The sequence below is a fragment of the Dermacentor albipictus genome, chromosome 9 (assembly GCF_038994185.2).
Source record: "Dermacentor albipictus isolate Rhodes 1998 colony chromosome 9, USDA_Dalb.pri_finalv2, whole genome shotgun sequence".
Taxonomy (NCBI): Eukaryota; Metazoa; Arthropoda; class Arachnida; order Ixodida; family Ixodidae; genus Dermacentor; species Dermacentor albipictus.
The window spans coordinates 101,485,494-101,512,774 of NC_091829.1; the positions used below are offsets into that span (position 1 = coordinate 101,485,494).

At 47.4% G+C, this 27,281-nt stretch overlaps 1 protein-coding gene across 4 annotated transcripts in view; it reads left to right on the forward strand.

Moving 5' to 3' along the window:
- LOC139049592 (phospholipid-transporting ATPase ABCA3-like) overlaps positions 1 to 27,281 on the forward strand; it is a 420,980-nt gene that overhangs the window by 75,341 nt on the left and 318,358 nt on the right. For all 4 annotated transcript variants that reach the window (XM_070525151.1, XM_070525150.1, XM_070525152.1 and 1 more), the window contains exon 4: positions 22,344 to 22,718. In XM_070525151.1, coding sequence (XP_070381252.1) covers positions 22,344 to 22,718 — 375 coding nt within the window. The remainder of the gene's footprint in view (positions 1 to 22,343; positions 22,719 to 27,281) is intronic.

Below are 27,281 nucleotides of genomic sequence, written 5' to 3' on the forward strand. Positions count from 1 at the left end.
GTGACCTTCAGCCATTGACTTCTCCCCAAACCCAGAAGCAAGTGTCCATCCCGTACGTCAGAGGTACCAGCTCAGCCGAATATTAAAAAAAGAAGGCCTCAAAATGGCGCACAAACCAATAAACACTTTCAATATCCTCCTCCCTAAACCAAAAGATCGTCCACCTAAAGAAAAAGCTCAAGGCGTCGTCTACAAAATCAGTTGTGCCGACTGTCCGGCGTCGTACTTCGGGAAACCAAAAATCTAAAAGAAAGGATCAGACAACACGAGAACGACGTCAGAACGTTCAACCGTATTCGCAGCGCTGTCGCTGAACACTCTGAAGACGCCGACCACAAAATTGCTTTCCAGGAAACTGAAATCCTTCAAACAGAGACGAACTGGCGAAAGAGACTACTACTGGACTCATGGCACATTCAGAATGCGCGGAATAACATAAACCGCGTGAAGGGCAACCTACCCTCGGTGTATGTCTATGGCCTTGGTGGCATGACGAAAAGAAGAAAAGGACGCACAGCCGGGTAGACTCGCGCTTGTTTCACCAACCCAAAAACGTCGGCGCGGCCCTGTAACCTCGCCCCCCCTCCCCCCCCCCCCGCCTGCCATCAAGAGCACCCTCGCGAGCACTCTCCCCAGCATCGGTCATCCCAGCACCACAGAAGCCGTCAACAACGCCCCCCCCCTTTCCTCTTGTTCCCCCACCTTTCCGTCTGTAAAGTGTCTCCCCACCTTCCGTGCTCCCCCTCCTTTCTTTACAAAAGACGCTTCAAAAGCGGCACACCACCACCCCCGAAGAACAACCCCCTGGAGAAGGAGCCGAATGGGCTCCGAAACGTTGGGCTAATAAAATTCAGTTATTGGTTTGGAGTCACTCTCAAGTCCTAATCAATTTCTCAACCAGACAGGCAATTCTGTCGAAATGTTTAGCTTCAACGCTTTACACTCAGTGATGTGTTCAGTCTTACTTTTACGAATAATTTGTTTTTCTCTTCTCAAGCCTAGACTAAGATGGATTACAACACGGGAATCTTTCCAGAAGCGCTCTCACTTGAGCGCGCTTTTCCTCCGTAGAGCTTCCTTTCAGAGCCACAGAAAGTTGTCCGCGAGTATAATTCGTTTAACACACATTGTTTGAGGGCACTAAAAGCGCGGCGCGTTAAGTGGCAGTGAAGCGGTATTTTTAAAATTTTGCGCACTTTAAAGAAAGGCTGTAACAAAACTTAGCAGGGCTATTGGCATAGTTGAAATAATCCGATGTCTCCGAACGAGCGCTACAACTTTTGTACTGAAGAGTTTTCGCTAGAGTGAATATTTCACAAGTTAATTAAGCAAACTTTGTTCATTTCCCAGCCTGACGGATTGATTGAGAAAAATATCATGACGTGGCAATTCGACACACGTAGCGCGTATGTTCTTTTAAAAAAATATACTTGGCCCAAGTTAGCTGAAATACCCTGTATGTAAATATATATGGACGACCTTGGTAAATACTTGGGAGCGCCCCCGACACGAGCAAAGGGAGACCGCAAGGAGTGCTGCTAGGAATTTCAGGTCGTTGTCTTGAAGCGTGCCTCATAATCAGACCGTGGTTCTGCTACGTGAAACCCCCTAATTTATAATTTTGGATTGTTTTCGAGCCTAGCTAAAGAAACAAACAGGCAAGGTTCGTGGGAAGTAAGCCCTGGCAACCACGACATGGGCGAGCGGGAAGCTCTATGCAGCCGAGCGCGCTGACAGTCTGAAAAAAAGAAAAGAACAGTAGAGCGATAGTGCGAGCCGACCAGCGCGATGGCATTCTTATAACTGCCTCACAAACTAAACAATGCCTTAAAATGCCCGATATCAACGCAGGGCCCATTTCCGAGTAATGAAAGGGCAGATTCGTCCCCGAATGGTAGGCGAGGCGGGGTCAGAGGAGGTTGTCTTGACGAGGGTAGCTGGGTTATGTCACGATTCTGCCTGTCGTCTTCGCCCATCAACCAAACTCTGAAGAAGTGCTGTGACGGCCTCTCATGTGAAAAGAACGTCTTATTTTCAACAAGCAGCTCCAGCGAGATTCTGAAAGCATTGGCGACCAGCATGCTATCAGCGTCTCCACTATGTATTGAGAGTATCTCAAAGGGTAGAATTTTCGAAACGCGAAGTCTCCGGTTGTCTAATTGCTGACCGCAACCCAGACCAAGGGATGACAGCGACGTCCTAACAAGGTTCACAACTGCCAATCGCATCAACGACATTTTGTAAAGTGAACTTACGCAGCGTTCTTTTTTCGGGGGGGGGGGGCTGCGCGCTTAATGTTACGTTTGTCATTTCGTTACGAAGTTAACTTGTTTAAAGGGAGACTTCAAACTGCAGCATTTTGATTTCGTCTATTTGGTGATGGGGAAGAAACATCAACATGTCTTTCGCTCAGAGAGATTTGTAAAGTTCATCAAGTTTTACTTTACTACTTTTTCAATTAGGTTGTCATAAAATTTCAAGCCGTAGGCCGCGCATTTCGCAGTTGTGACAGCGAAAAAAAAAATATATGCTTACATTGTAGTAGGCGCGGACACTCATACGAGCAAGCCGGTATGCATGTATCTATGACAAATCAATGTGGCATGTATACTTATTTTTGATAAATCAAGTTTTGTGAGAATTCAGGGTGCTCTGCAAGGTCACCTAAACAGCATTGTTCCGTACCATTTACGAGATGAGTGTATTTGCTCACAACACCTGCTAGTGTTGGTTCGTTGTGATAATGTATCCTGAAGTCTGCTCGTCCTCTAAGCAACTGTAGGCAACCAGGTTACCAGGCTATACTTTAATAACTTGTCATACCTACACATCTGCCTAATCATCATACTGAGCACCAAACACATACGCGGTAAACAGTGCAGGTAACAGGTATAGTGAAAGGAGCGGACAGATTCGCTGTCTAAAACCAAATTCCTGTGCTTGCGAAAGAAAGGCACCTAATGCAAAAGCACAACGCTGTCTAAAAGTGCACGACGGACTGGCAGGAATACGAAGTGAAAGCAAAATAATGCAGCCCGACTGGCAATTACGGTACGTTCACACTTGGCCTTTTTTCGCCCCAGAGAAAGCCGAAAGTTATTCCGCTTCAGCGGGGCCTGCAATAGCAGAAAAACTTCGAGTTATAAACTGAATATGGTGGTCAGAGTGTCAGTGGGAATGCTCATTGAAGCAGTAAAGAATTACCCTGTGCTTTACCTTAGAATTCACTGCCTATACAAGCACACGTTTTAAGGGCCTGGGAATCAGCAGAAGGTGCGACAGCGAAGCTTTACCGTATTCCAACTTTTCCGATTCGGCAGAACAGGCCGAATTCACTACCGCCGCTTCCTGGTCATGCAGTTGTTTAGCTGCTCCTAGTGCATCAGCAGAAAATAACTATTAACACTTTCTTGTTCCTCCTCCCTGATGAGTGCTAAACAACGGCGCTACGGCGCAGACGAGAGGCCAAGTTGCACGTCTTGACTGATAGGCCAGTGAATGAACGTGTTGCTTGATGTGGTGTGGTGATGAGCGCACCGCACCCACAATTAGGCACCTAGTAAGAAGAGGCGGCAAAAGTGGCGGCGGCAGTCGGAATGCAAAGGTTAGCAACTAACTTGTGGGGTATTGGGCGAAAATGAATTTCCATCCGCTTTGGTCTAGTCGCTCTTTCGCTGCTTCCAAAGCGTTAACACGCTCTTAAAGCCAGTTTATACCATCGTCTTCTTTGCCATGTATGTCACCTTGTCCTCTGACTATTTTGCTGTCACTCCGTTTTCTTTGGGGTTAGTCGGGTAACGTATAGATAGCATTGTGCCTTTGGGTCTCCTGACTGTTGTGCTGTAGGACGCCGAGTAAAACTTCGTTGACACTCAACGCATCTCCCAAATTTTTTCACTTCTAACGGCGTCTACGCTGTTTACCATGTCGAGCGTACGTCAACTATCCCAGCTTATGCCCTGTTTCATACTCGGTAGGAAAAGCTGCAAACACTAGAGAGATTCATATCACAGTTCGCATTCGTAACCAAGCACTATTGCGTCACGTGTGAAAAGAAAGGCACGGCTCTGTGTCATGTTTTGCGACGTGGCATTAAGTTCCAAACTTCTCTGTCGCAAAGCACAGCGCATTTACTGTATTGAAAGCATCGCACGTCTAAAGCCATTTGCTACCCAGCGAGTGCATTTACGCTTTTCTGCGACCAGCCGCATACCTGGCGACTTCGCAGGATCGCAGCTAAATTTCCAGCGGAGCTATATCTCTCGAGAGGTTGGGTTAATAATTTCCGTTGAAGGTCTTTGTCGCGTGCTCTTTCCGCTCTTTTGTGGGGAGCGTGCTGCTGCTCTTCGAGACCTGTCTAATGCTAACATCAACCAACTAGCCAAAGTACACTTCCCAATTATTGCCTGAAATTAAATCCATCACGTTTTAAAATTCTGCTCGCATTCAGATGTGAAGAACGGGGGTTAACCGAGGGGCTTGATTTTTATTCATCATATCATGAGAAGTCAACAAACAAAGGCACCTAAGAAAACATTGGGGGAAATTACTTGTGCCTAATAAATGACATATAAAGAAACGATAAATTAATGGAAATGAATGGGGATGAAAAAAACAAATTGCCACTCAACTTTCCACCTGCGGCAAGTTATTTTTACATCCACTTTCATTGTTACTATTTATAATTTTCTTTAATTCAGTAAGTAGGTAGATTTCCCCTCTTATGATATGCTCGCATGCGAGGCTTTCTAGAATTGTCTTAAGAAATTTCTAGCAAAGGCACAACTACAGCCGCGCACTTTTAACTTCTCGTCCGCATCAGCCATAGTCAGTGAGATCAGCTGATTAGAGTAAGAATCGCTTTCACGCACAGTGGAAACCACAGGCACCAATTAACTCACATTACTTAAACTTCGCCATGGCATAACCCAGAACTTAACCCTTATTTAGAATGAATGAATGAATGAGTGAATACTTCAAGTTTGTAGCACAATGTCCTGCCTACTTAGCCGCATTCGTGGCCGAATGGTTACGGGAGATTCTGAAATGACGATGTTAGAAACATTGAGAAATACTATGTTGTGCTACCTGGTGGGGTCAGCAAAACCCGTCTCTCGTGCATAACTCAAACGTGTTTTTAGACTTGTGGAATCCTCTGGGCTGGAATTTTGCTCCATAAGGTGGACTCACAGCCTGCAGGGTTATCTGACTAAGCTAGCTGGGATGCTCGGTTGCCTTGATCAGATGTTCGAATCCTCGCATTTTTTTCCTTCATATATGAAGGTGGTAAGCTGTAATTTACTTCTTCGAGTACACTACATCTCAAGACTTGGAGTGGCACCTGACACAGCAATAACGCCGAGAGGCAGTGGGGCTATACTAATACAGGTACAACTAGGTTAGGAATACCCACTAAGCTTCTACAAAAGACACTCCCTCACCAGACCCCGGACTGGCCTCTCTGGTGCAGTTTTCTACCACTCTCTTCCAAAAAGCTCATTCAGTCAACCAATGGCCCTCAATCCCCCGCACCTGTGGAGCACTTGACCAAGGCGGTTCTCAATCCTGTAACGTAGCAGAGGGTGCTAAGAATCTCTGGGCTTGGACATACCGCCAGTGGAAACAGACCCTGGCAACATTTAAAACCCGAACTCTATCGACTGAAGCAAGAATCTGGAGTAACTATCCGGCATTGTTTGGGATATAATTGGCCTTAGAGAGGTTAGAAGAAATGGCGGGGCTTATACAGTGCTGACTAATGGCCACGTCCTTTGCTATAGAGGATTTCCAGATAAGAAGCAATGCGGAGTAGGATGCCTAATCCATAAGGACATAGCGGGCAACATTGACAAATTCTACAGCAGTAATGATCGGGTAGCACAGTGGTAATATAATAACAAGATAGAGAGATAATGTTTTATGGCAGAAAGGTGGAGATGTCGGCCTGAGTGAAGTACCTCTAGCCTGCTACTCCACGCTGGGGAAGGGGTTTGGGGAATAACAGAGGTGGGATGAAAAGAGGAAGGAGGGTGGTGGTACGGCAAATATGATGAAGGCTGCACATCACACATGTGCACATGTACATCACATGTGCATTGTGTACGTGTACACTTCACACCACAGCAGTCATCTTAGCGAGAAGAGTTAGAAGTTACTGCAATGTAGCCAGGAGACTGTCTATAGCGTTCATAATTTTTACCGCTGTTAGCGCCACTGGCGTATTTAAACCGGACAGTAGCAGCTGCAGGGCGGCGAATATTTGTCGCAGCGTGGTTTTGATAACAGTGTCCGATGGTGCCATCTGAGTCCACTGTCCTTGCTCGCGCTGGCAGTCTAAGGCCGTGTGCGCGGCGGCAAGCGTGGCCATACATTCGACTCCGGGCTTGCGCAGCTGGCGTGAAACAATTACTTAGAGAGATTTATTGATGCCAATTCAACTACGGTCTCCTTGACCTGCGGAATTGGAGCCAGGGAGCTCTCGTTTGGACCTGCAGCTCGCCCACGCCGATGACTCATTCGTCTCCTCCGCTGTTGCACTGACGCTGCCACCTCCTTGTGGGACATACTTGTCTTGCTCATTTTGTTCAGTACTTTTTCTCCTTTCTTTGTTTAGGACACCCCTTGCAATTGGCCTCGTGGGGTCCATCGCAACTCGAGCACTTCATTTCTTTCACTGTGCACGAAGGAACGTCATGGCTGCCGGCACAGCGGAGGCATGCCGTATGGCCTATGCATACAGCGCTGACATGGCCTAGCTTAAGGCACTTGTGGCATTGCAGTGGCCGGGGCACATAAGGACGCACCGGGTGTCGCACATAGCCCACCTTGACATGACAAGGTAGCGTGCCTCCCTCGAAAAGAATCTTCACGCTCGTCGATCGACCGAAGCGGTGAAAATCGATGACCTTCACTTCAATGGTCTTCAAGACGGGAGCCTTCGTAACTCTTCGTCGCTGATGTCAATCATGACATTGGAAATAACGCCTGCCCTAGTGCGACCACAGGGCACGATGAACGACCGGACTTCTATGTGTCCTAGTATGCGCACGGTTTTCAATTTTTCTAGAGCGGCCTGCGTCGTTACTTCTACTGTAACTACATTTTTCTTGGTGTTAAAGCGCACTTCGTTAATTCCTTTCGGAGCCACGTTACCAAGGTAAGTGTTAAAAATCTGTCTGTGTACAGAATTTAAATTCTTAGACACATCGAGCGGCACAAAAGCGATCCTGTGTGTCGGAGTAAGCGGTCTGTTGGGGCCCTGCTCACTCACGTCATTGGTTGTCTTGCGGTATTTCGTCTTCATTCGCCTGCCCTCCACGACGGTGTAGCCATCGTCGGAGTCCATTGGCTGGCTCGCTGTTGGAGAAACAGGAACCGGACATCTCCATGCCTACGTTGCAAGCTTTACACTTTATGCCTGCGAGACGCAGTGAGAAGAGGTGGGCTCGACGCTGGTGATGGTGTGCCGTCTGTCATCGCCTTAGATGGCTTCGCGTCCAAAAAGCACAATTAAGCCTCCACTATCACAAAACTATCGCAGCAAGGCAAGAAGCGATGCTTGCTCCGATCACTTCGTCGTCAGTCGTAATAAAACCTAATAGGAGGTATAGATGAAAGGTAGTACTAGCCTACGCTCCAACATCCAGTCATCATGATGATGAAATATATATAAATATAGACAAATATATGAGTTTTATGTGAAGATGTTGAATTAGCGATGAGAAAAGTGCAAACTCACTATACTGTTGTGATGGGTGACTTCGACGTGAAAGCGGGGAAAAATCAAGCTGGTGAACCACTGCTTGGTAACTACGGCTTCGATTGTAGGAACACTAGAGGAGAGATGTTGGTAGAATACGGGGAAAGGAACAAGCTGGGAATAATGAATACCTTCATCAGGAAGCGAAGCAACAGAAAGTGGAGCTGGGAAAGGCTTAATAGTGAAACAAGAAATGAAATTGATTTCATACTTTCTGCCGAGCCGATCGTAGTGTAGGATGTAGAAGTATTAGGCAGGGTAAAGTGTAGTGGTCAAAGGTTAGCGAGGTCTAGGATTCACCTCAATTTCAATAGACAAAGAATATTGGTCAAGAAGAAACAGGCCGACCTAGACGCAGTAGGGGTAAAAGCAGACCAATTCAGGCTGATACTTGAAAACAAATATGCAGCCTCCTTAAAACAGAAGGATGAAGATGACAGTCGTAATGAGTGAAACCGCAACTAGGCCGCCTTCAGAAGCAGCAATTGAAGTGGTTGTTAATGCACCAAGGCAACCAATATATAATTAAGCTCTCCCAAATAACGAACAACCTAATAAAGAAATGACAAAGAATGAAAGTGTCCGACTCAAGAGATCAGACATTCGTGGAACTGTCAGAACTAATCAGCAAGGAGAAAAGGGATATTCAACAGCTGATAATTGCACCTTCTGTGGCCCTGGGAGAATCATTCTTTAATTTCATAGACGAATGGTTGATCTAGCCATGCTTATCAGTGTTAAATCAGATGTGCGTAGTTTAGCTTCTTTGTCGTCTTGCATAATGTGTTATATACTTATTTTATAGTCACCTTTCGTACATATATTAGACGTGCGATAGCTAACAATAAACCGCTGAAAGTTTGCACACATGTGTGTCTGTTTTTTTTACTTTATAGAACAATATAGCACAGCAAGCAGAACCATTTCGTATATGCCCCGTGCACCACTCCTCAGCTTTCGCAGCCCCCGTGTTGTCTTTCTGGTAGTGTAAAGTGTTGTGCCTGCTTATTGGATGGACTTTGCGCTTTGTTGGCACATGATTTTCATCAAATATATAAAATGTCCCTCGTTCAGTTCGCGGAGGACACCCTGGATATCTACTGCGTGCCTCAGGAAATTCATTAAAGTAGACAGGAAGTGGGTATTCAGGGGTTACGTGCAAAATTCCTACACTGTGCACAAGCATTAAAGAGTTGCTCACACGTCCACCCTAACGTATTGCCAACGTTAAATGCTTTCAAGCTCCGTGGCACCTCAAGTGCTGAAGATGACATGTTGCGATTAACGGCATCGTAATGCTGTAGGACACTAGCTTACGAATTTCTTTTTGGCAAATTTCGCAGTTGCTTTACACTCTCGACACTCTACCCACGCATCGTTCAAAAGATGCCCACATGTGGTTTCGAAATTTCATTTTCGTTGCACGTCGAGATATTTCAGTGCACCGATAAAACCTTCTGCGAGGTTCGCAGAATCCGCCTTTGTAGTATTCGTGGCATTCCTTCTGCTTGAACTGCACGATTGTGGCGAATGCGTCAAGTTGGGGGAACTTACTGACTCTACCAGCGCGTTGCAAAACAAAGACAAGACAAGCTGATAACTGCCATGGGACACTTGTCTATCGGCCCTGATATTTCACCGAGCTCTAATCACGTGACGCCTCCCCCTCTAGCTGCCGTCTGTTGATCGGCGAAACGGAAAGTCGCAGTTTTGCTCCACCCTGTGCTCGAGTCTCGCCGCAGTACCATAATTGTTCTAGTTTCTTACGGACACGGTTTTCAAACATGTTTGATTTAGGCCCTGTGCCTCTGCAGTGGACGGAGAGCGGCTACACATCCGGCTAGCCGAAAATACCACCTGCTGCTTGAAGTCTGCAGGCAGGTAGCCAATTACCATTTCTCAGCTAGCTCCTAAGATAGGAGGTTGCCGCATAAAGTGTGTCCCAGCTGGTAAGATAGCGCTTTGTGGATGATACGCAGCGTCTTGCCGTGGAGAGGGATGACATCGGCAAGAATAGTATAATCTGATTCCAGCTGGTTCTGGTACCCACAACGCTCAGAAAGTCACTGATACTGCGCATGCCATCAATACTGCGCATGCCACTGAACGCGACAGAATCCCGGTTGATGAGACTGTGAAGAAGGAGATGGCAGCTATTTGTTGCAGGGGCTGCAGGAATATATCCTTGTCGGAAAGCAATAGACTCCAGAGCTGTTCAGTCTCTTCAGGAGTGACATTCAGGGCGATCATTTTCCTAATGTCATCGTCAGTACATTTAGCTGACCGGAAAGGCTCACAGGAAGCGTCGACATCAAAAGTCTCAATGCAAGTAACTTCGAAAGAAATGATTGTAGCCAGGGTGATATCTTTCGGCAGAATTTGCTTAGCGAGCCCGAAATTCACCACGTGGAGATAGGCACGATTGTTAGTGACCCTCGGTATTGCATGCGGAACGGTAACTTTGTGGGTGAGAACGATGGCAGTTATGAAAACGGAGATGTAATCACCATCGGGTACTGGCGTAGAAGGCGGCATTTTGATGTATATCAAGACCTGTAGTGGAATGTGAACAAAATCAGTAGGTCTTCGGTAAATTTCGTGTGATGTCGGAGGAACGTCCAGCAGAGGCAGGTCAGGACGCACAGTACTTGAGGAAAAATCGATGAGCACTGAATGGGCGGAGAGGAAGTCTAGGCCTAGTATGAGGTCATGGGGGCATTTGTCAAGCACAGTGAAAAGGACAACACCATGGCGGACGGATATGCTCGCACGTACAATACACATTCCGACCACGGTCACCGTGCTACCATCGGCGATTCGTACGAACCGTGTAACGGCAGGCGTAACAATTTTCTTTAAATGGTGGCGCATACGGCTGGTCATAAACTATATGTGTGCTCCGGTATCTATGAGTGCTGTGACGGGTGTGCCATCAACTTGGACGTCAAGAAGGTTATTTCTCGTAAACAGCGTCAAAGGGGGATTTTGCGGCGAATGCGACATTGCAGCCCTACCTCGAAGTGCCGCATTTTGTAGTTTTCCTGCTGGGACGATTCTGGGTAGGTAGGCGACGGCGAGCGGTGAAGCTGGGGCGGACGTGGCTGACGACGTTGAGGCGAGGGCGAGCGGCATAACGGCGAGTCGACGTAGTGGCGTCGGAAGCGTCACAGAAACGACAAGGTGAAGAACTTCGGGGCTAACTTGCATTCCCGAAGGTGTTTCGAGGAGGGGATGGCCGACGGCTTTGGCAGTGAGGGGAAACGTGACCGATTCGGCCGCAGCAGAAACAGATCGGTCTGTCGTCAGGCGTACGCCAGTCCGATCGATTTCTGGTAGTGTAGGGATAACGCACACTGAGGTGGACTGCGATAGGACCGAGTCATAGGAGCAGGGCGGGTGTCTGGGCATCTCAAGCAGCAGCTGCTGGGAATACCCATATTAGTGATTTCCTGGCGAACCACGGACTGGATCAGCGATATAGTCTCAGCAGTGTTGTTCCAAGACGTCTGTTGAGGCGAGGCAGGAAACGCTATTTCGAGTTCCCGGCGTACCATTCAGGTCACGTTTTCGCTTGGTGGTGGCGAGCTAGATTGATCGGTGGGATGGGTACCAGAAGAGGTCACTGCAGCATTTGGAAGCCGCGTAAACTTATTGTATATACGGCGACTCTTCGCCTGCTCGAAACGGCAGTATTCCTTCACGTAGTGTCGGCAGTCGATAAGTTTCTAAAGACCAGAAGGCTGAATGTGTCGTCCGCGATGCCTTTGATAATGTGTCCAACCTTGTCCGCCTCTGGCATGGGCGTGTCAATTTTATGACAAAGGGCTAGGACGTGCTGAATGTAAGAAACACACGACTCGGTAGCAGTTTGGGCACGCGTGGTGAGTGATTGCTTGGCGGCTAGTTGTCGACCGGTCGGATTGCTAAAAACGTCCGACAGCTTCTCTTTGAACAAGTCCCAGCTGGTTAGCTCTTCTTCGTGTGTGTAAAACGACGTCCGCAGTGTTCCGTCGTGCTGGAACTTGACATTGGCCAGCATTATGGTCGGATCCCATCTGCTCACCTTGCTGATGCGCTCATACAACTTCAACCATTCTTCAACGTCAACACCTTCGAGGCCTGTGAACTTGCCGGGGCTGAGGTAGAGCAACGTACTGAGTATGCGTAGTTGGCATTGTAGCTGCAGACGCGGTGCCTTCCACTGGAAGCATGGTCCCAGGCTGGGTGAGACGTCCGCTGCGAAGCTCGGTAGCGAAGACGCTTACCCCGCATGTCCACCAAAACTTCATGGGTATAAACTATTTACATGATGTATTTACACGATGCGTATATATACAGCACAAAATCCCGAGAGGCTGTTGGCCCTTCGTCGTCTTCACCGTCGGCCACCTGTCCTCTTTTCCCACCGTAAAAATATTATAATCAAAGAGTGCGCTCGACCATTCCGCCAGACCCCTTATCGAGTTTCAACGCGAGGAGGTTAAGCTATGAGACAACAAGTCGACGAAATGCTTCGCGTTGACATCATTCAGCCATCAAGAAGCCCGTGGGCATCTTCTGCAGTCTTAGTGAAGAAAAAGGACTGGGCCCTACACTTCTGCGTTGATTATCGTCGACTGAACACGATCACAACGAGGAACGTATACTCCCTCCCATGGATAGACGGCGCATTGAATCGGCTTTGCAGTGCTATATACTTGTCGATGGAGCTCAGGACTGCCTGCTGGCAAATAGAAGAAGATGATAGGGATCGCGAGAAGACTGCCTTAGTTGCGCCGGACGGCCTCTATAAGTTTAAGGCCATGCTATTCTGACTCTGCTCGGCGCCTTGACTGACGCTCTTGACCCGCTGATCAGATTTCTCATGATCACCGACTTTGCTTGCAGCTATTGTCGTGATCGGGTGTCACTTTTTGCTGCGCATAAGTTCGCCCCAATAAAAAGGCAAATTTGCATCTCCCGGTTGCATCTCTGTGTCGTTCTTTCCCGTCTCTACTGCTACATGACATGATAGTTGTCGTGGTGCCATCGCTGTCGTTGCGTCGTCCTGATTATGACTTCGTCGTTCCACTCTCGTCATGCTGTCGTCGTCATGGCGCCTTGAGCACTCCACCGATGTCATTCCTTCGCCTTCGTTCTGTCGCAATCATGCTGTTTACACTCAATCATCATTATACCGCTATTGTGATGCCTTCGTTGCCATCGCGTCGTCGTCAGGAAGTCGCTATCGTGCATCCGTAATCATACCGTCATCCTCACGCTGCCGTGGTCGTCATACTTTGCTTCATCGTCACAACGTCATGGTCGCGGCCGTCATTCCAGCTGCGTCATTCGGTCGTCTTCGTACCGTCGTCCTCACGCCATAGTCGTCGTATACTCACAGTCATCCCAATGTCCTCATGGCATCGTTGACAGACTGTTGACATGATACCATCGTCGGCTCATTGCCGTCGTGTTGCCATCGTCATGCCATCTTTGTCTCTGCACTGATGCCATGCCATCTTTGCCATCCCATCGTAGTCACTGCGGACTTCTCGTACAGTCATCGTCATGGTGTCAAGCTAATGGGCGACCATGGCCTCTGGCAAGCGACTGCCAGACAGAGTATGTCGCATATAATAGTTGAAGCAACGGAAGTCTCGGAATGAGCCCAACGATTTTTCAATAAACGTGACTTCAGCAATACGGCATGTCGCTACATTGCTTGAATGCTAATTGCACTACTGTCTGCAGTCATCCTCAGACGGGCTTTGCCAACATATTTGATTCAAGGCTTTTGTTCTTAGGCCATGTTTGTTAGGTACGCAGAATCCCTTCATAACTGACGTGCTTGAATTCATGTTCAATTTATTATTTTCTTGTATTACCGTGAGCATTCTGTTTCCTTGTTCTTGCCCCAGTGTGGTTCTTGCCTACGGCTACTGATCTAAATTCGCTATACTGGGATTGACCTAAGAGAGGTTGATGATATACCACTAAACAATTGCATAAACCATATGATTTACATTAAGTAAACTTTAAGTAAGGTTTACTTCAATCGCAAGCCTTACTGCAGCTAAGAAAATGAGGAACAAATTAAGTGCAGATATCAAAAAAGCAAAACGAGAATTCTAAATGAAAAAATTTTCTGAAATTATGGGAAATTCTCATCTTGTATGGAAAGCGATCCGGGATATTATAGGAAAGACAAGTTCGCCAAAACGTGTTTTGTATGAAAGTGAGTCCATGAGAGACAGTGAGGTCGCAAACTTGTTTAACGAACATTTTATTAATGTGGGTGCTTCGGCAGATGACCGCGCCAAAATGCCTTGTGAACATTTTGTGAAAACACATTGTCAAAATACTATATTTATGTCACCCACTGATCAATATGAGATAACTGATATCATATTGGCTTTGAAAAACGATTGTGCCGCTGGAGCTGACGATATTAAAGCTAGACCACTGAAAGCTGTCGCGCCGATGGTAAGCATCCCGCTTATGCACATTCTCAACCTTATTCTTTCAACCGCAGTGTTCCCAGACGCAATGAAGCTAGCCCGTGTTGTCGTAATACATAAAGGTGGTTCCGTTAAAGACAAGCACAATTACAGACCAATATCAGTGCTTCCTATCTTTGCAAAGATAGCGGAGAACATAATACATAAAAGACTTTCTGGCTTTCTGACGGCAAACAATATAATAGTAAGCGAACAATTCGGGTTTAGAAAAAACAAGTCGTCTGAAAGTGCCGTTCTTGAAATAAAGGAGCACATACTAGACAACATCGAAAAATAGTTACCCTGGGAATATTTCTGGATTTTAGAAAAGCTTTTGACTGTGTCCAACACGATGTGCTCTTAAAGAAATTGCCATTGTATGGAATACGGGGCAAAGCTTGGTCTTTGATAAAAAGCTACTTAACTTCGAGAGCTCAATTCACATGCATAAATGGCGTAAATTCGGACTTAAAATTTGTAAAATTTGGCGTACCACAGGGATCATTACTAGGACCAACGTTATTTTTATTATACATTAACGATATTGTAAACATTAACAAAAATACAAAGTTAATTTTATACGCAGACGATACGAATGTATTCTTCACAGGAGCTCATGAAAGAGAGGTATTTCATCGAGCTAACGAATGGCTAACAGGTCTGGATTTGTGGCTTCAATCTAACAGACTTCAATTAAACATCAGCAAAACGAAATACTTACTGTTCCGGCCGCGAGGACACCACCCGACTATAAACTTGGATTTAAAATTTCAAAACGTTACCATCGAACAATCTGTATCAGTTAGATTTTTGGGGGTGACATTTCAAGAAAACCTCTCATGGACGCCTTACGTTGACAAGCTATGAAGTGAGCTAGGGCGAGCTGTTGGAATCTTAAATAAAGTGAGATATTATATCCCGTCTGCGGTGAAAAGGCAGATATACTACGCGCTATTTCATTCCCGGTTATGTTACTGTTTCTTAGTATGGTCAACAACGACTAAGACCAACCTAGACAGTCTTTTTTGTTTGCAAAAGCGAGCGGTGCGTGCAATCGAAAATTTAGAACTTTCTGAAGACACTACACCCTTTTTTAAATCTAATAAAATACTGCCTATTCACAAATTGTATAAATACAACTTGGCCCTGGAAATATTGCGTCAGCACCAAACAACACCTATTCAAACCAAATATCAAGTGAAACCCGGTCCGTACTGCCTACGAAAGAATTTAATACCCAGGCCACGTTCTCGTACAAAATATGGCGATCAAAAACTAAGCTTTATGATACCAGACCTTCTCAACGAATATCCGGAAATTGCTGAAGCGCTCGTTACAGCTACCTCAGTACACATTTTCAGAAAAATGCTCAAAAATTTTTTCCTTAACACAGACTAAAAATCGTGCTGGACTGATCCCAGTTTGGTTTCCTCTTATTGTGTCTTGGCTTTTCATTGTTAAATTCCGATATATTTTCTGTACTAGGACGATAGTTGCGACATACCTGTACAATGTATCTAATTATATGTGTATTTATGTTATTGATGTCTATGTGTATTTATGTTATTATGTTATTGATTTATGTTATTGATAAGGAACACTTATTGATGTTTAAGTTCTACCGTGTTCCAAATTGAGCCTATTGTGGTCGATACTTTTGTTAATATTGTTCTTGTGTGACTGCTGCTGCCAAGGGTGGCGAGGCCCAGTCAGGCACGTTCAGTGCCTTTTGTCGCGTCCCCGAAGGCATTTCTGTAAGGAATGTCTTGAATAAATGAATAAAGAAAGAAAGAAAGAAAGAAAGAAAGAAAGAAAGAAAGAAAGAAAGAAAGAAAGAAATGTCACTGTTTGCACCAATATACGTACCAAATGTTTACACCAGCTTTAGACGTACTTTGTTTTATCTAGATTCCTAATCTGACCTCTCACAAGACTGATAGTACTCCTTATCAATAGAATTTGTAGGAGCATTTTTCTGGAAAAACACCACTAAATACCTTCATGGCGTTTATAGAACGCATCAATGATACCAGCTTGCTTAGTTACATGGCATGCAGGTGTCTGCTGAATAATTATTTGAGTAGGGCCTTTGAGTCAATCGTTTGAGTTATGCCTCAACTACTCGGCACGAGTATCCGACGGGCGTTATAAAAAGCCGAGAAAAATGGGAGCTCAAGAGCGGCCCATGTTTACCACTTGTTTGAAGCCAGAAGCAATGGACTTAGCATTGAACTATATTTTAAATCTTGTAATAATGGGGAGGGGGGGGGGCGTGAGCATTCTTTGGCGAGTACCATGAGAAATGTGTCCATACAGTGTTGCCGTATGTCTGCAAAATAAATGCATATGAGGTTAACAGGCGTTATCGTTCCAATAGTGCAATAGTAGATGGTTGGTAGCACAAAAAAAACTCTTAATTGGGATTCGCACCATGGACCACAGCGCACATAAGCATTTTTGTCGAGTACCTCACAAAATGTATCCGTCCCATGATGCCGTATATCTGCAAAATAAATGCAGAATTGGCGAAGTTAGCATACCTAATCGTTATAATAGTGTAATAAGAGACAATTGGAATCGTTAGAAAAAAGGCACCCGCCGTGGTTGCTCACTGGCTATGGTGTTGGGCTGCTGAGCACGAGGTTGCAGGATCGAATCCCGGCCACGGCGGCCGCATTTCAATGGAGGCGAAATGCGAAAACACCCGCGTACTTAAATTTAGGTGCACGTTAAAGAACCCCAGGCGATCACAATTTCCGGAGTCCTCCACTACGGCGTGCCTGATAATCAGAAAGTGGTTTTGACACGTGAAATCCCATAATTAAATTGTTAAAGGAAGAAGGCGCGCGAATAAAAGATTACTTCTGACCACGATTTGGACCATATGCAGCAGCGTGGCAAGCAGATGTCTGTGTGAGCCGCAATAAATTCGCGGGCATGAACGTTGCTTTGGCATTAGTTTGCATCACACCCGGTTCAATTCAGAAGGACATCAAGAGGCTTCTAGTTATTAATTTGCTACAGTCCTACAGTAATGAGTAAGCGTTCTTTGGCTAATACCCCAGCAAAATGTGTCCGTCCCGCGATGCGTTATATCTTCATATAAATGCATGACTCGTCAAATTAACAAATGCAATCATAAAAATAGTGTAATAGTAGGTGATTTGTTGGCTTAGAAAAACAAAAGGTAAATAAAAGAAAGCTGGTTAGGTCACCGTCGATGCGTCAGGGTCGTAAAAAAAGGAAAATAACGTTACTGCATTTAATCATTGCAGTTATGTAATAGTAGAGAATGGATAGCGTTAGAAAATAAATTGGTTAAGCCCTTGTCGTCGCGTCAAGGTAGTAATGAAGATTAAAAGTGAAGAATATATGTAACTGTTATAATAGTGTAATAGTAGATGACCGGTAGTGTTAGAAAAAAGAAAGACTGGCGACATCGCCTTCACCGCATCAAGATTGTAACAAAAATAAAAGAAAAAAATTGCCAGTGGCTTAGTTCGGCTATGCCAGGATATACGTAGCGAAAGCTAAAACATAGCATGGTTAGCCTTGGTTAATCTTGATTGCAAGTCCAGGTTAGTCTGGCTGTTTAGCTATGTTGCGGCGTTTATCCAGTCATTCGGCGCGCTGTTCGTGTGTTTCCTGGGCGATTCGTTTCCTCTTCATCACGTTCTGATGTCGATTCGAGGCCTCCTCCTGCTTATCGGAATTGTCGCCGTCCATGCGGCCGCCGCAACTGTGATTGCGGCGCACGCGAGCTCTCCTTTTCAGTCTTCCGACATGTTATCAGGCATGCGACGCTGCTGGCGAAGCGAGTGGAGGCGAGCGCAAGGACGAGAAACGCGGTGTGACGTCACACCAAACGGTGGAAGCCAAGGCGCGGCGCTGCGCAGCGCTGGAACACCCAACGTTAATAGACTAGCTTCAGTTTTAAAACTCGGCGCCGTTGCGCGGAACCGCCACCCGCCCGCGCCTTCGTGGCGCTGCAGTCGCGCCCGGCTTCACTTCCTCACTAGCCGGCTACGCGGGCGGGCCGGACTAAGCATGTAATCCGCGAAACTGTAGCTTTCGCCGAGTTTGTTGAGAATATAAGCAGACGATGCCGACGTGCTGCGCACCTGGCTGCATAGGCGGCTATCGGAACGATGTCGACAGTTCGGCGCGCTGCTTTTTCTGTGCCGCCAGCAATGCGACGCTTCGCTCGGCGTGGAACAGAGCGATTCTGTTGTTGTTGTTGTCCTGAGTGGCCATGGCACATACCCACAGTGGGGGATTGGCCAAGAATCGGGCGGTTTAATTAGGTGCCTAAAATAATAATGATAACAAGGGAGTTAACAATTTGGGCGTGTGAGTTTAAAAGTAAACGTTTTGTGTTTGGAGAAAAAAAGAAATAATCAGATGAAAACCGGGTATAAGATAACAATAAAAATAATAATAATAATAATTAATAAAAGATAAGAAATAAAAGAAAGCTATGGTTGGGAGGGAGAACGATCAATCTAACATGGAAATCGATTAATTTCAATGAGGTAATTTTGGATCGCCAAGCAAACATTTCTGTTGCTGAACCCAACAATGGAGGCTCCAAAAGATAGGATCACAGGCACTGATAAAGTCAGACCAATAGAGCGAAGCGGGATTTCGAGTAGTCGTTTTCTTATAATAGAAAAACGTCTGCAAGACAACAAGAAATGGTCGATTGTCTCCGCTTCGCCACAGAATGAGCATAGTGGTGAGGGGACCAGACCAGACCTGTGGAGGTAGAAGTTCAATGCAGGTATACGGCAGCGCAGCTTCGTGATGGACACTTCAATTTTCCGTGTTCGGCAAAAATCTCTGTTCCAAGGGTGCAGGAGATGTCCGTACTCCACAGAGTTAGTAATTTCGGAGCCTGATACTGACTGTATAATGATACTCCTGCGAAATCTAGCTGCAGTTACATAAGCAGTCAAAGGGCAGCAAGGAAGAATCGGGCCACTTATCGATGCCTTGGCTAGAGAGTCTGCAATTTCATTAATGATTAGTCCTTTATGGCCGGGCACCCAAATCAAACGCACGCTTCTCAAGTAACCAGGTACCAATGATTGAAATGTCCTCATCACGCGAGAATCACTAGAAGCAGTAAGGGATGAGCACAATGATAAAGAATCAGTAACTATCACGGCTGACGTAACTGATAGTCCTAATTTGCGTAATGCTAGCACCACGGCCATGAATTCGGCTATTCCTTGTGCTGACCGGCACACGCGCTCGTGCCACTGCTCCTACGTTCATCGTCGTCTTCCACAGCTGGCTGCGTTGCCGTTCATCATTCCAGCGTAGAATTTCACTTCTGTCATCGTAATGGGGACGCCGCGTTTACGGTGGGAGGGGCCATTGCTTAAGGCAGTATGAGCCACTCATTGTCTTACGTAACGGATAGATTTAATTTCTGAAGAAACTTAATTTTGAATAATCGCAAATCGGGCGAAAGCAGCTAATCACGCCTCCGAGCAAACTCGAGACATCGAACGCAAGCGACAACGGCGGACTACGGGCATATCGTCAATGACGTCGTTCTCTCCGTCGCAGCCGATTGTGTGTGTTACCGCATAATTCAGAAATACTTTAATGAATCCTCTAGATTAACCCAGTGATAAACACGGGCCGCACGTTTCAGCTTCGCTGGTTAACCATCTTCACGGAGTGGAAGAGCAGATGATATTTTTGTGTGTGTGTGTGTGGCTTGTGTGTTCAAAGACTGACCTCATCTTTCTTTTCGTTGCGCTTCTTTGGCGTGGCGAGAAGCCTCGGTGGGGATGAAGATCATCCTAATCACACACTTTGGCCAAATGTTCAGGCTTCTGAGCCTAAACTGCGCGAAACGTTAAGACGGCAGGAAAAAACACAGCTTCCGCGCTTCGCTCTATGCGTTTCTTTCTTTCGTGCAGTTTACCCTTATTACAGTATGAACCAACTGGCCCGATAAATCTTATTGCTGTAGGTGGATACCGCTTTCTCATGGTATCACTAATTCGGACAAAGGAGAACGCCAGCGAGCGTGAAACACGCGCAAACTGCCCGTCCGCACGGGCTGAAGGCTGCGGCGAGGCGTCTGCAGTGGAGCCCGATGGAACGGCGCTGCCATCTGGCGGCTGTCACAGAAGTGGCGACACCGGCTGTAAGCGCGCGGGCGGAGAGTTTTACAACTGAAGCTAGTCTAGTAACGTTGGGAACACCTGTGGCTCGGTGCCACTAGTTGCGCATGCGCAGTAGTGACTAGGGAGCGAGAAAGAGAAATATCGGCGGCGAGGCGCGCGTTGTGACGTGTTCTGCCTCCTCGGAGCACCACCACGGTGAAATCGGAAGTTCGCGGCCAGTAAAGCTTTCGCTGTAAAAGCTGTGGTGTGGCAAAACAGGCTGGTTGTGAAGGCGCCTCAGCTCAGTTGGCTTCCACACCGCAGACAGGCGCGCCCAAAGGTCGATGCCATGAAAGGGGACGAAGAGCACGCTCTTCTTCTGGTCCGCCATTAAAGAGACAGCGTGATTTTAGCCAGCCTCTATCTTTAACTTACGTTACGATATCTGCAAAATAAATGCATAATTGCTCAAATTAACACACGCAATCAATATAATAACACAATACATTATTGGTAGCGATGTGTAGACAGGCATAAGCTAGCTAAATATCTTAGAAAACCGAATGCAGCAGCCGAGCCAAAGGATGCTTAGACATTGGAAGACAATTATTATAATTTACGTAGCATTCTTTATTTTGTTAATGCTCGTGAAGCGAGTTGCATGAAAGTAAACATGCCAAGGTAATTATGACCAGCTCTGTGAGAAAATGTTCAGTTTTTTTTTCTCACCCCGCAGTGCCTGGACACTGTCAGGCCCGCTATTTCGGACTCGCTTTATTTAAACGATCGGGCTTGACAGGGACGTTCTTGATGAGTAATGCTTCAAGAGATGCAAACGCCTGTCCATGACCATCTCTTATTACGCGCAAACGTAACTGGCCAGCCAGTGAAATCGGCGAACGTCTGTTTGAAGCTGCGAAGCACGTGAACAAGGAAGGCGCCTGGAGGTGAAGAGAATAGGCGCGCGAAGTGACCTTCGAGCTGTCTGTCGCTTCAGCGCAAACTTAGCGGCGAGAACACAGCATCCATGCAGCTAGAGCCGTCGGCGCCGTTGGCACACCTGCACTCTGCAGGGTGCCGTCAAGATAATGCGCGCGAGGCCGTGTAAGACGCAGTTGCTGCCCGAATACAGCGCCACACCACCCGTACCTCCCCTCACCCCTAAATCCCCTTAAACTGCATAAAATAGTGCCACGCTTTGAAGAATGCCGCCTCCTCCTCGCGCGCTCTGGCTGACGCCGACGCCTCGTCGCTATTGGCCTAATAGCATCACGTAGACCCTCGCGCCGTGCGTCAACGCCATTTTTGCTCGAGAAGCATCTACGGAGTGGCGAGGAGCGCATATTGGCGCCGTTGCTACGCTCGAGCAGTGTAGTCAGCGCCACGGTTGCGGAGGGAGCGTGAAAGAGGAGAGTCGAGGCGGAGTGAAGGCGGAGGAGGAGAGTGTCACCAGTTTACGAAGTTTCACTGGCTTTACTCACCCCGGGACCACGCGCGCAACGGAAGTCAGCGCGCTGCCTCCCCGCTTTCTTCTTTTGCGCACGTGAGATCGAGCCGCGATCGTAAGCCTCCCGTCGCACGCTTTCACTCGCACATGCAGCACGAGGCGCGCGGGGCGATGCTATCGCCCCTTGGCCTTCATACAGAACACCGAGGCGACGACGACTGCAGAAACTCGCCTGGAGTGTCCATGTAATTGCTCTCGCAAGGAACAGTAACCATACGCTTGCGCGTAACCCGCACTCACAAAATAAAACGTCCGTGTAATTTTCTTGTGCCTCTGCAGCAGAGCTACGCAAACTGTGGTCTAGAAAAAGCAGCGTGCTACAAACACCGAGATCCAATAGCGCAGCGGACGCTTATCATGTATGATTTGAATTTTGCTGCTTCGTACAAGAGCACGATCAGGGGTAAATAGACATGCGAAATGTGAACGTGCGCGTATGCTTATGAACGGAACAGTCATTCACTGCTGCTTTTCAGGATATCCCAGCCTGAGGCCTGGCCAACACATTTGTCGTCAGCAGAAGTGTCAGTACCTTAGTCGTCGGCGGAGCCAACCTTCTTCAATGTTGGGCAACGTGAAGACGTTCTTATGGCGCACGCTGTACCTGCAAACGATACGTCGCCACTTCTTTAACACGGGGATCGAGATTCTATTAGTGGGTTTCATAACTTTGTACATGGTGCTTATGCATACTCCGGCTAAGCCGCTCAGCAAGGATTCCGCGGAGGAGGACGCCAGTGCTGTTTTCGGGAAGCTTGAACTGACGGACATTGTGTACGCACCGAAGAGTGACTACAACGATGAGCTGATGCGTGCCGTGGGCGACGAGGTATCCACTCGTCATACGCAGGGTAAGTTGTGTTGGCTTGTTTTCTGTTCTGAGTGCATGCGGCCGTGTCTAGGCGCACGGAGGCAATTTATAGACATCATCGCATAAGCGGAAGCTTTGCTTGTGTGAAGACCACGTAGGAACGAAATTGATTAGAAGTGAGCATGTCGTCTACTATAAAGGTAAACAGAAAGTAAGGACGACACGGCACGGTCGCCGGCCGCCGACTGAATGGTTATTGCCACAATCAAAATCGCTGTAAGAAACTGTTAGCAATAAATTTTCAGCTGTGAGTCAAAGCTCTAACGTGATCGTCCTTCCTTTGTGTTGAGCCTGATTTCTTCCTGCCATACGCAGACATGCAATTATGCTGACTCGCCTGACTTGACATGCACGGCTTAAACTCACGGAGCGGCTCAGCGAGGCGGGGGCGCACCACCAAAACTGACGGGGTAGCACGGCTGCCGTATCGTTGCCATCAGAAATACATGGACAAACATTCACGCGTAGGCACGTATACATACATACATACATACATACATGCATGCATACATGCATACATACATACATACATGCATACATACATACATACATGCATACATACATGCATACATAAATGCATGCATGCATACATACATACATACATACATACATACATACATACATGCATGCATACATACATACATGCATACATACATGCATACATAAATGCATGCATGCATGCATACATACATACATACATACATACATACATACATACATACATGCATGCATACATACATACATACATACATACATACATACATACATACATACATACATACATACATACATACATACATACATACATACATACATGCTGTCCGGTAGCAGTGATGGTGAACACAGTAGCAAAGCTGTGAATGAAGAAACTAAATTTTGTTTGGTTAACCTATGCCTAGAAAAGCAAGTAAAATTTCAAGTACAACGATAGCGCTGAACACAGTCGGCAATTGTCGAAATCTGATCTGCGGGTCAAGCGCGTCGGATTTTGTTCATGGCTCATTGAATGCTCTGGCGGCCGCGTGCCTACAAGAGCAGCCACTTCGGCTGCACTACCTTTCGGCAGAGCTTTCGTTTCAGCGAAGCCGGCGAGGTAGTCGGTTTCTAGGACAATCCATTTATTTCCAGTTGTTGCCGTTGGAAATGGTCCCAGCAAATCCATTCCAATTTACGGAAGTGGTGGCAACGAGGTTCGGCAGGCTATAGTAATTCCGATGGCCATGTCGGGAGTGTTTTGCGTCGCTGGCAGTCGCGGCACGTGTTTAGGTAAGAGGTGACGTCACCAGTCACGCGCGGCCCATAGTACTATTGTAAGCTAGCATGCGGGAAAATCCGAGGTCCTCTGCTGTCTGATCGTCGTGCAGAGCGTGCAGGACTTCTGATCAGAGTGCTGCGGGCACAACGAGAAGATAGTTCGCGCGGATCGCGTAAAAGTTATCTTTTACGAGGATGTCGTTGTGTAAACGAAGACAGTCCATGCCGAAATACCATAGGGACAAGGTTGGTTTTTCCTTCTGAGTACTCTACAAGGCTTCGTAACTCCGGGTCTATTTGTTGCGGTTCGGCGAAGTCGTTTGTAGTTATTGTTCCTAAGAAGGCGTCATCGTCCAGTTCCTCTTGAGGGGCGGGTCAATAGCGGCGTGAGACAGGCAGTCGGCATAAGAATTATTCCGTCCAGACTTACAGACATGTTGATGTCGAATTCCTCGAGTCAGAGACTCCATCAGGAGGCTAGGCCACCTGAAGGATTCTTTAAGTTCGCCAGCCAACGCAAGGCGTGGCCGGTCGCTTACTACTTTAATGTTCATGTCGTATATTCAAGGCTGAAATTTCGCTGTAGCCCCGATGATTCCAAGGCACTCTATGTCGTAGAATAATTCGCTTCAGCTATTGACAGCGGCCGACTAGCGCAAGCTATGACTCTTTCAACTCCGTCCTTCTTTTGAGCCAGCACGGCACCGAGGCCCAAGCTACTTGTGTCGGTGTGGATTTCCGTCTCGGGTTCTTCTTCTAAGTGTAAAAGTACCGGCGGTGACTGTAGCCATTGTTTCGGCTCCTCGCATGCATCATCTTGCTGTGTTTCCCCTTTAAAGTCTACGTCGGCCTTCGTTGGATGAGTTGATGGTTCCGCGATGCTTGAAATGTCTCTTACAAAGTGCCTGCAATCGCACGCAAGCCAAGGAACCTACACACTGCCTTTTTGTCGACGGGCCGTGGGAACTTCGTGATAGCAGCTGTCTCCTGCCAGTCGGGACAGACTCCAGACGTGCTGAAGACATGGCGAAGGAACAGCTCTTCGTAAGCGAAACGACACTCTTCTGGCTTAAGTGCGAGTCATATGATTTGATCGCCTCTAGTGCTGTTTGAAGGCGCCTCAGGTGATCTTCGAAATTTCTGGCAAAGGATAGACAATGTCATCCGAGTAGACGAGAGAAGCTTGCCACTTCAGTCCTGCCATGACTGTGTTCATCACACGCTGAAACGTCGCCGGCGCAAAGTCCGAATGGCAACACCTTGAACTCGAAAAGGCAGTGTGGCCTGATAAACGCGGTCTTCTCTCGATTTCTTTCGTCGACTTCAGTTCGCCAATAGCCAGCCTTGAGATGCATCGAGGAAAAGTATTTAGCATTGCAGAGCTAGATATAATGCGTCATCTATTCGTTGAAGGGGGGTATACGTCCTTACCTATTTTGTTCGAGCAGTGGGCGATAATCGACACAGAAGCACAGAGTTCCATCTTTCTTCACTAACACCACATGAGGCGCCCACGGGCTTTGCGATGGCTCGATGATGTCGTGGAGCAGCATTTCGTTTACTTGCCGCCTTATGGCCTTTCGTTCTCGGGTGAACACTTGGTAAGGCCTCTGGCACAGTGGTCGAGCAAATTCTTCAGTTACTACGGGATGCTGCGCAACTGGTGTTTGCCGGATCCTAGACGACGTAGAAAAGCAGGCTTTGTATCGTCGGAAAAGACTTTCGAGCTATTGTTGCTTACTCATCGGAGGATTGGATTTAGGTCGAAGACTTTTCCAGGAACTGTGGTCGTCGAAGTAGAAGCGGCAGAATCCGTGAGGACAAACGCATTGCTGGTTTCCACAGCTTCCTCGAGGTATGGGGTACTCGTGCCCTCATTGGTTTGTTTGTACTGCTGGCTGAAGTTTGCGAGAATCGCTGTCCTTGCTTCAGTCGAGCCATTCCTATTGCTACGCAAATTTCACGGTCTAGCAGTAGATGTTCGTCGCTCTCTACAACGCTATGTCTGCGCGTGCTTCGGCTCCGGGGGAAATGATGATAATGGAGTGAGGTGGAATGCTGACTTGATCGCCCAGCACATTAAAGGCATGGTGAACCAGAGGACTCCAGCGGTGGCGCTTGGTCTGCGGATAGCATTGTCGACTTGGTGTTCAGGTTGACGATAATTACACCTACACCGTGTTGGTACAAAAAGTCCATGCCGAGAATTATGTTCACTAAAATTGTTGGAGAACAATGAAGGTTGCAGGATAGGTCCTGTTATGAACGGCAATTCTTGCCATGCAGATTCTGGTTGGCGATATCAGGTGTCTTCCAGATGTCCGGATTTGAGGGCGTTCCAGAGGAGTCTTCACTTTCTTCAACTTGGGGATGAGTGATCCACTAATGACGAAGTAGTCGCCTCCTGTGTCTACAAAACAGTGACTTCGTGGCCGTCGAGAGCACGTCGAGATCAGTGCTTTTCCGTCTTGAATTGCAGTTAGGTCGAAGCGTCGGTTGACGGCCTTGTCGCATTGTCCTACTGTAACGGCTCGTATTCAGGTCTACTGCAGGCAGCACAGTCTTGGCGTCGAGGCTTCGTCTGGTCAGCGGCGTGTCGTTGTTCCATCGTCGAGTTAGGTCTTTAAGCGTCGTCGTTAGCGGCGGAGGATTTTCGGCATTTAGACGAACAGCAAATGCACCTCCATGGGTTGGTGTGTTTAGGTTTCCGCTATGGGCTAACTGACCGGCCGTGACTTGGGCGAGTGTACGGTGGTTGGTGCTGCGGTGAAAGCTAGCGGCAAGGTTACGGTGAACGGGCAGATCGTCGCGGTCTCCACTCAGTAGCTGCCAGGTAGTCGGCGATGTCCCGTGGTCGTTGCCCTCGTCGCGAGCATGGCGCGTTCATGCTGAATCCTGGTAATCTGACGGTATGGGTATCGGCAGTATATATGCCGGCTTTTACAGAAAGGCAGCAGAGCGGGCGGTGGTGAGGAGCGGGCCATACGCCTGTCTTCCTAGGGAAGCTGCCATGGGTGACGGGCGAGCGTGCTGGTGGTGGCGGTGGGCGGTGGAGTTGCAGAGTCGCGGTGCTGGAGGGGGCACCCAGGGGGAGCCTGGCGGCGGGCGACGGCGACACATGTCATCGGTTCCGGCTGGGGCTACGGTGATTGCGCCTGCACCTTAAGGAACTCCAAGTCATCGCTAAACTTATTGTTTGACGATGTCAGCAAATAAGGACACTTGAGGCTGTGACCTTGGAAAAGCTTCTGTAGTTCCTCCTGAAAGAGCGCTCTAAGGGTCTCGCATG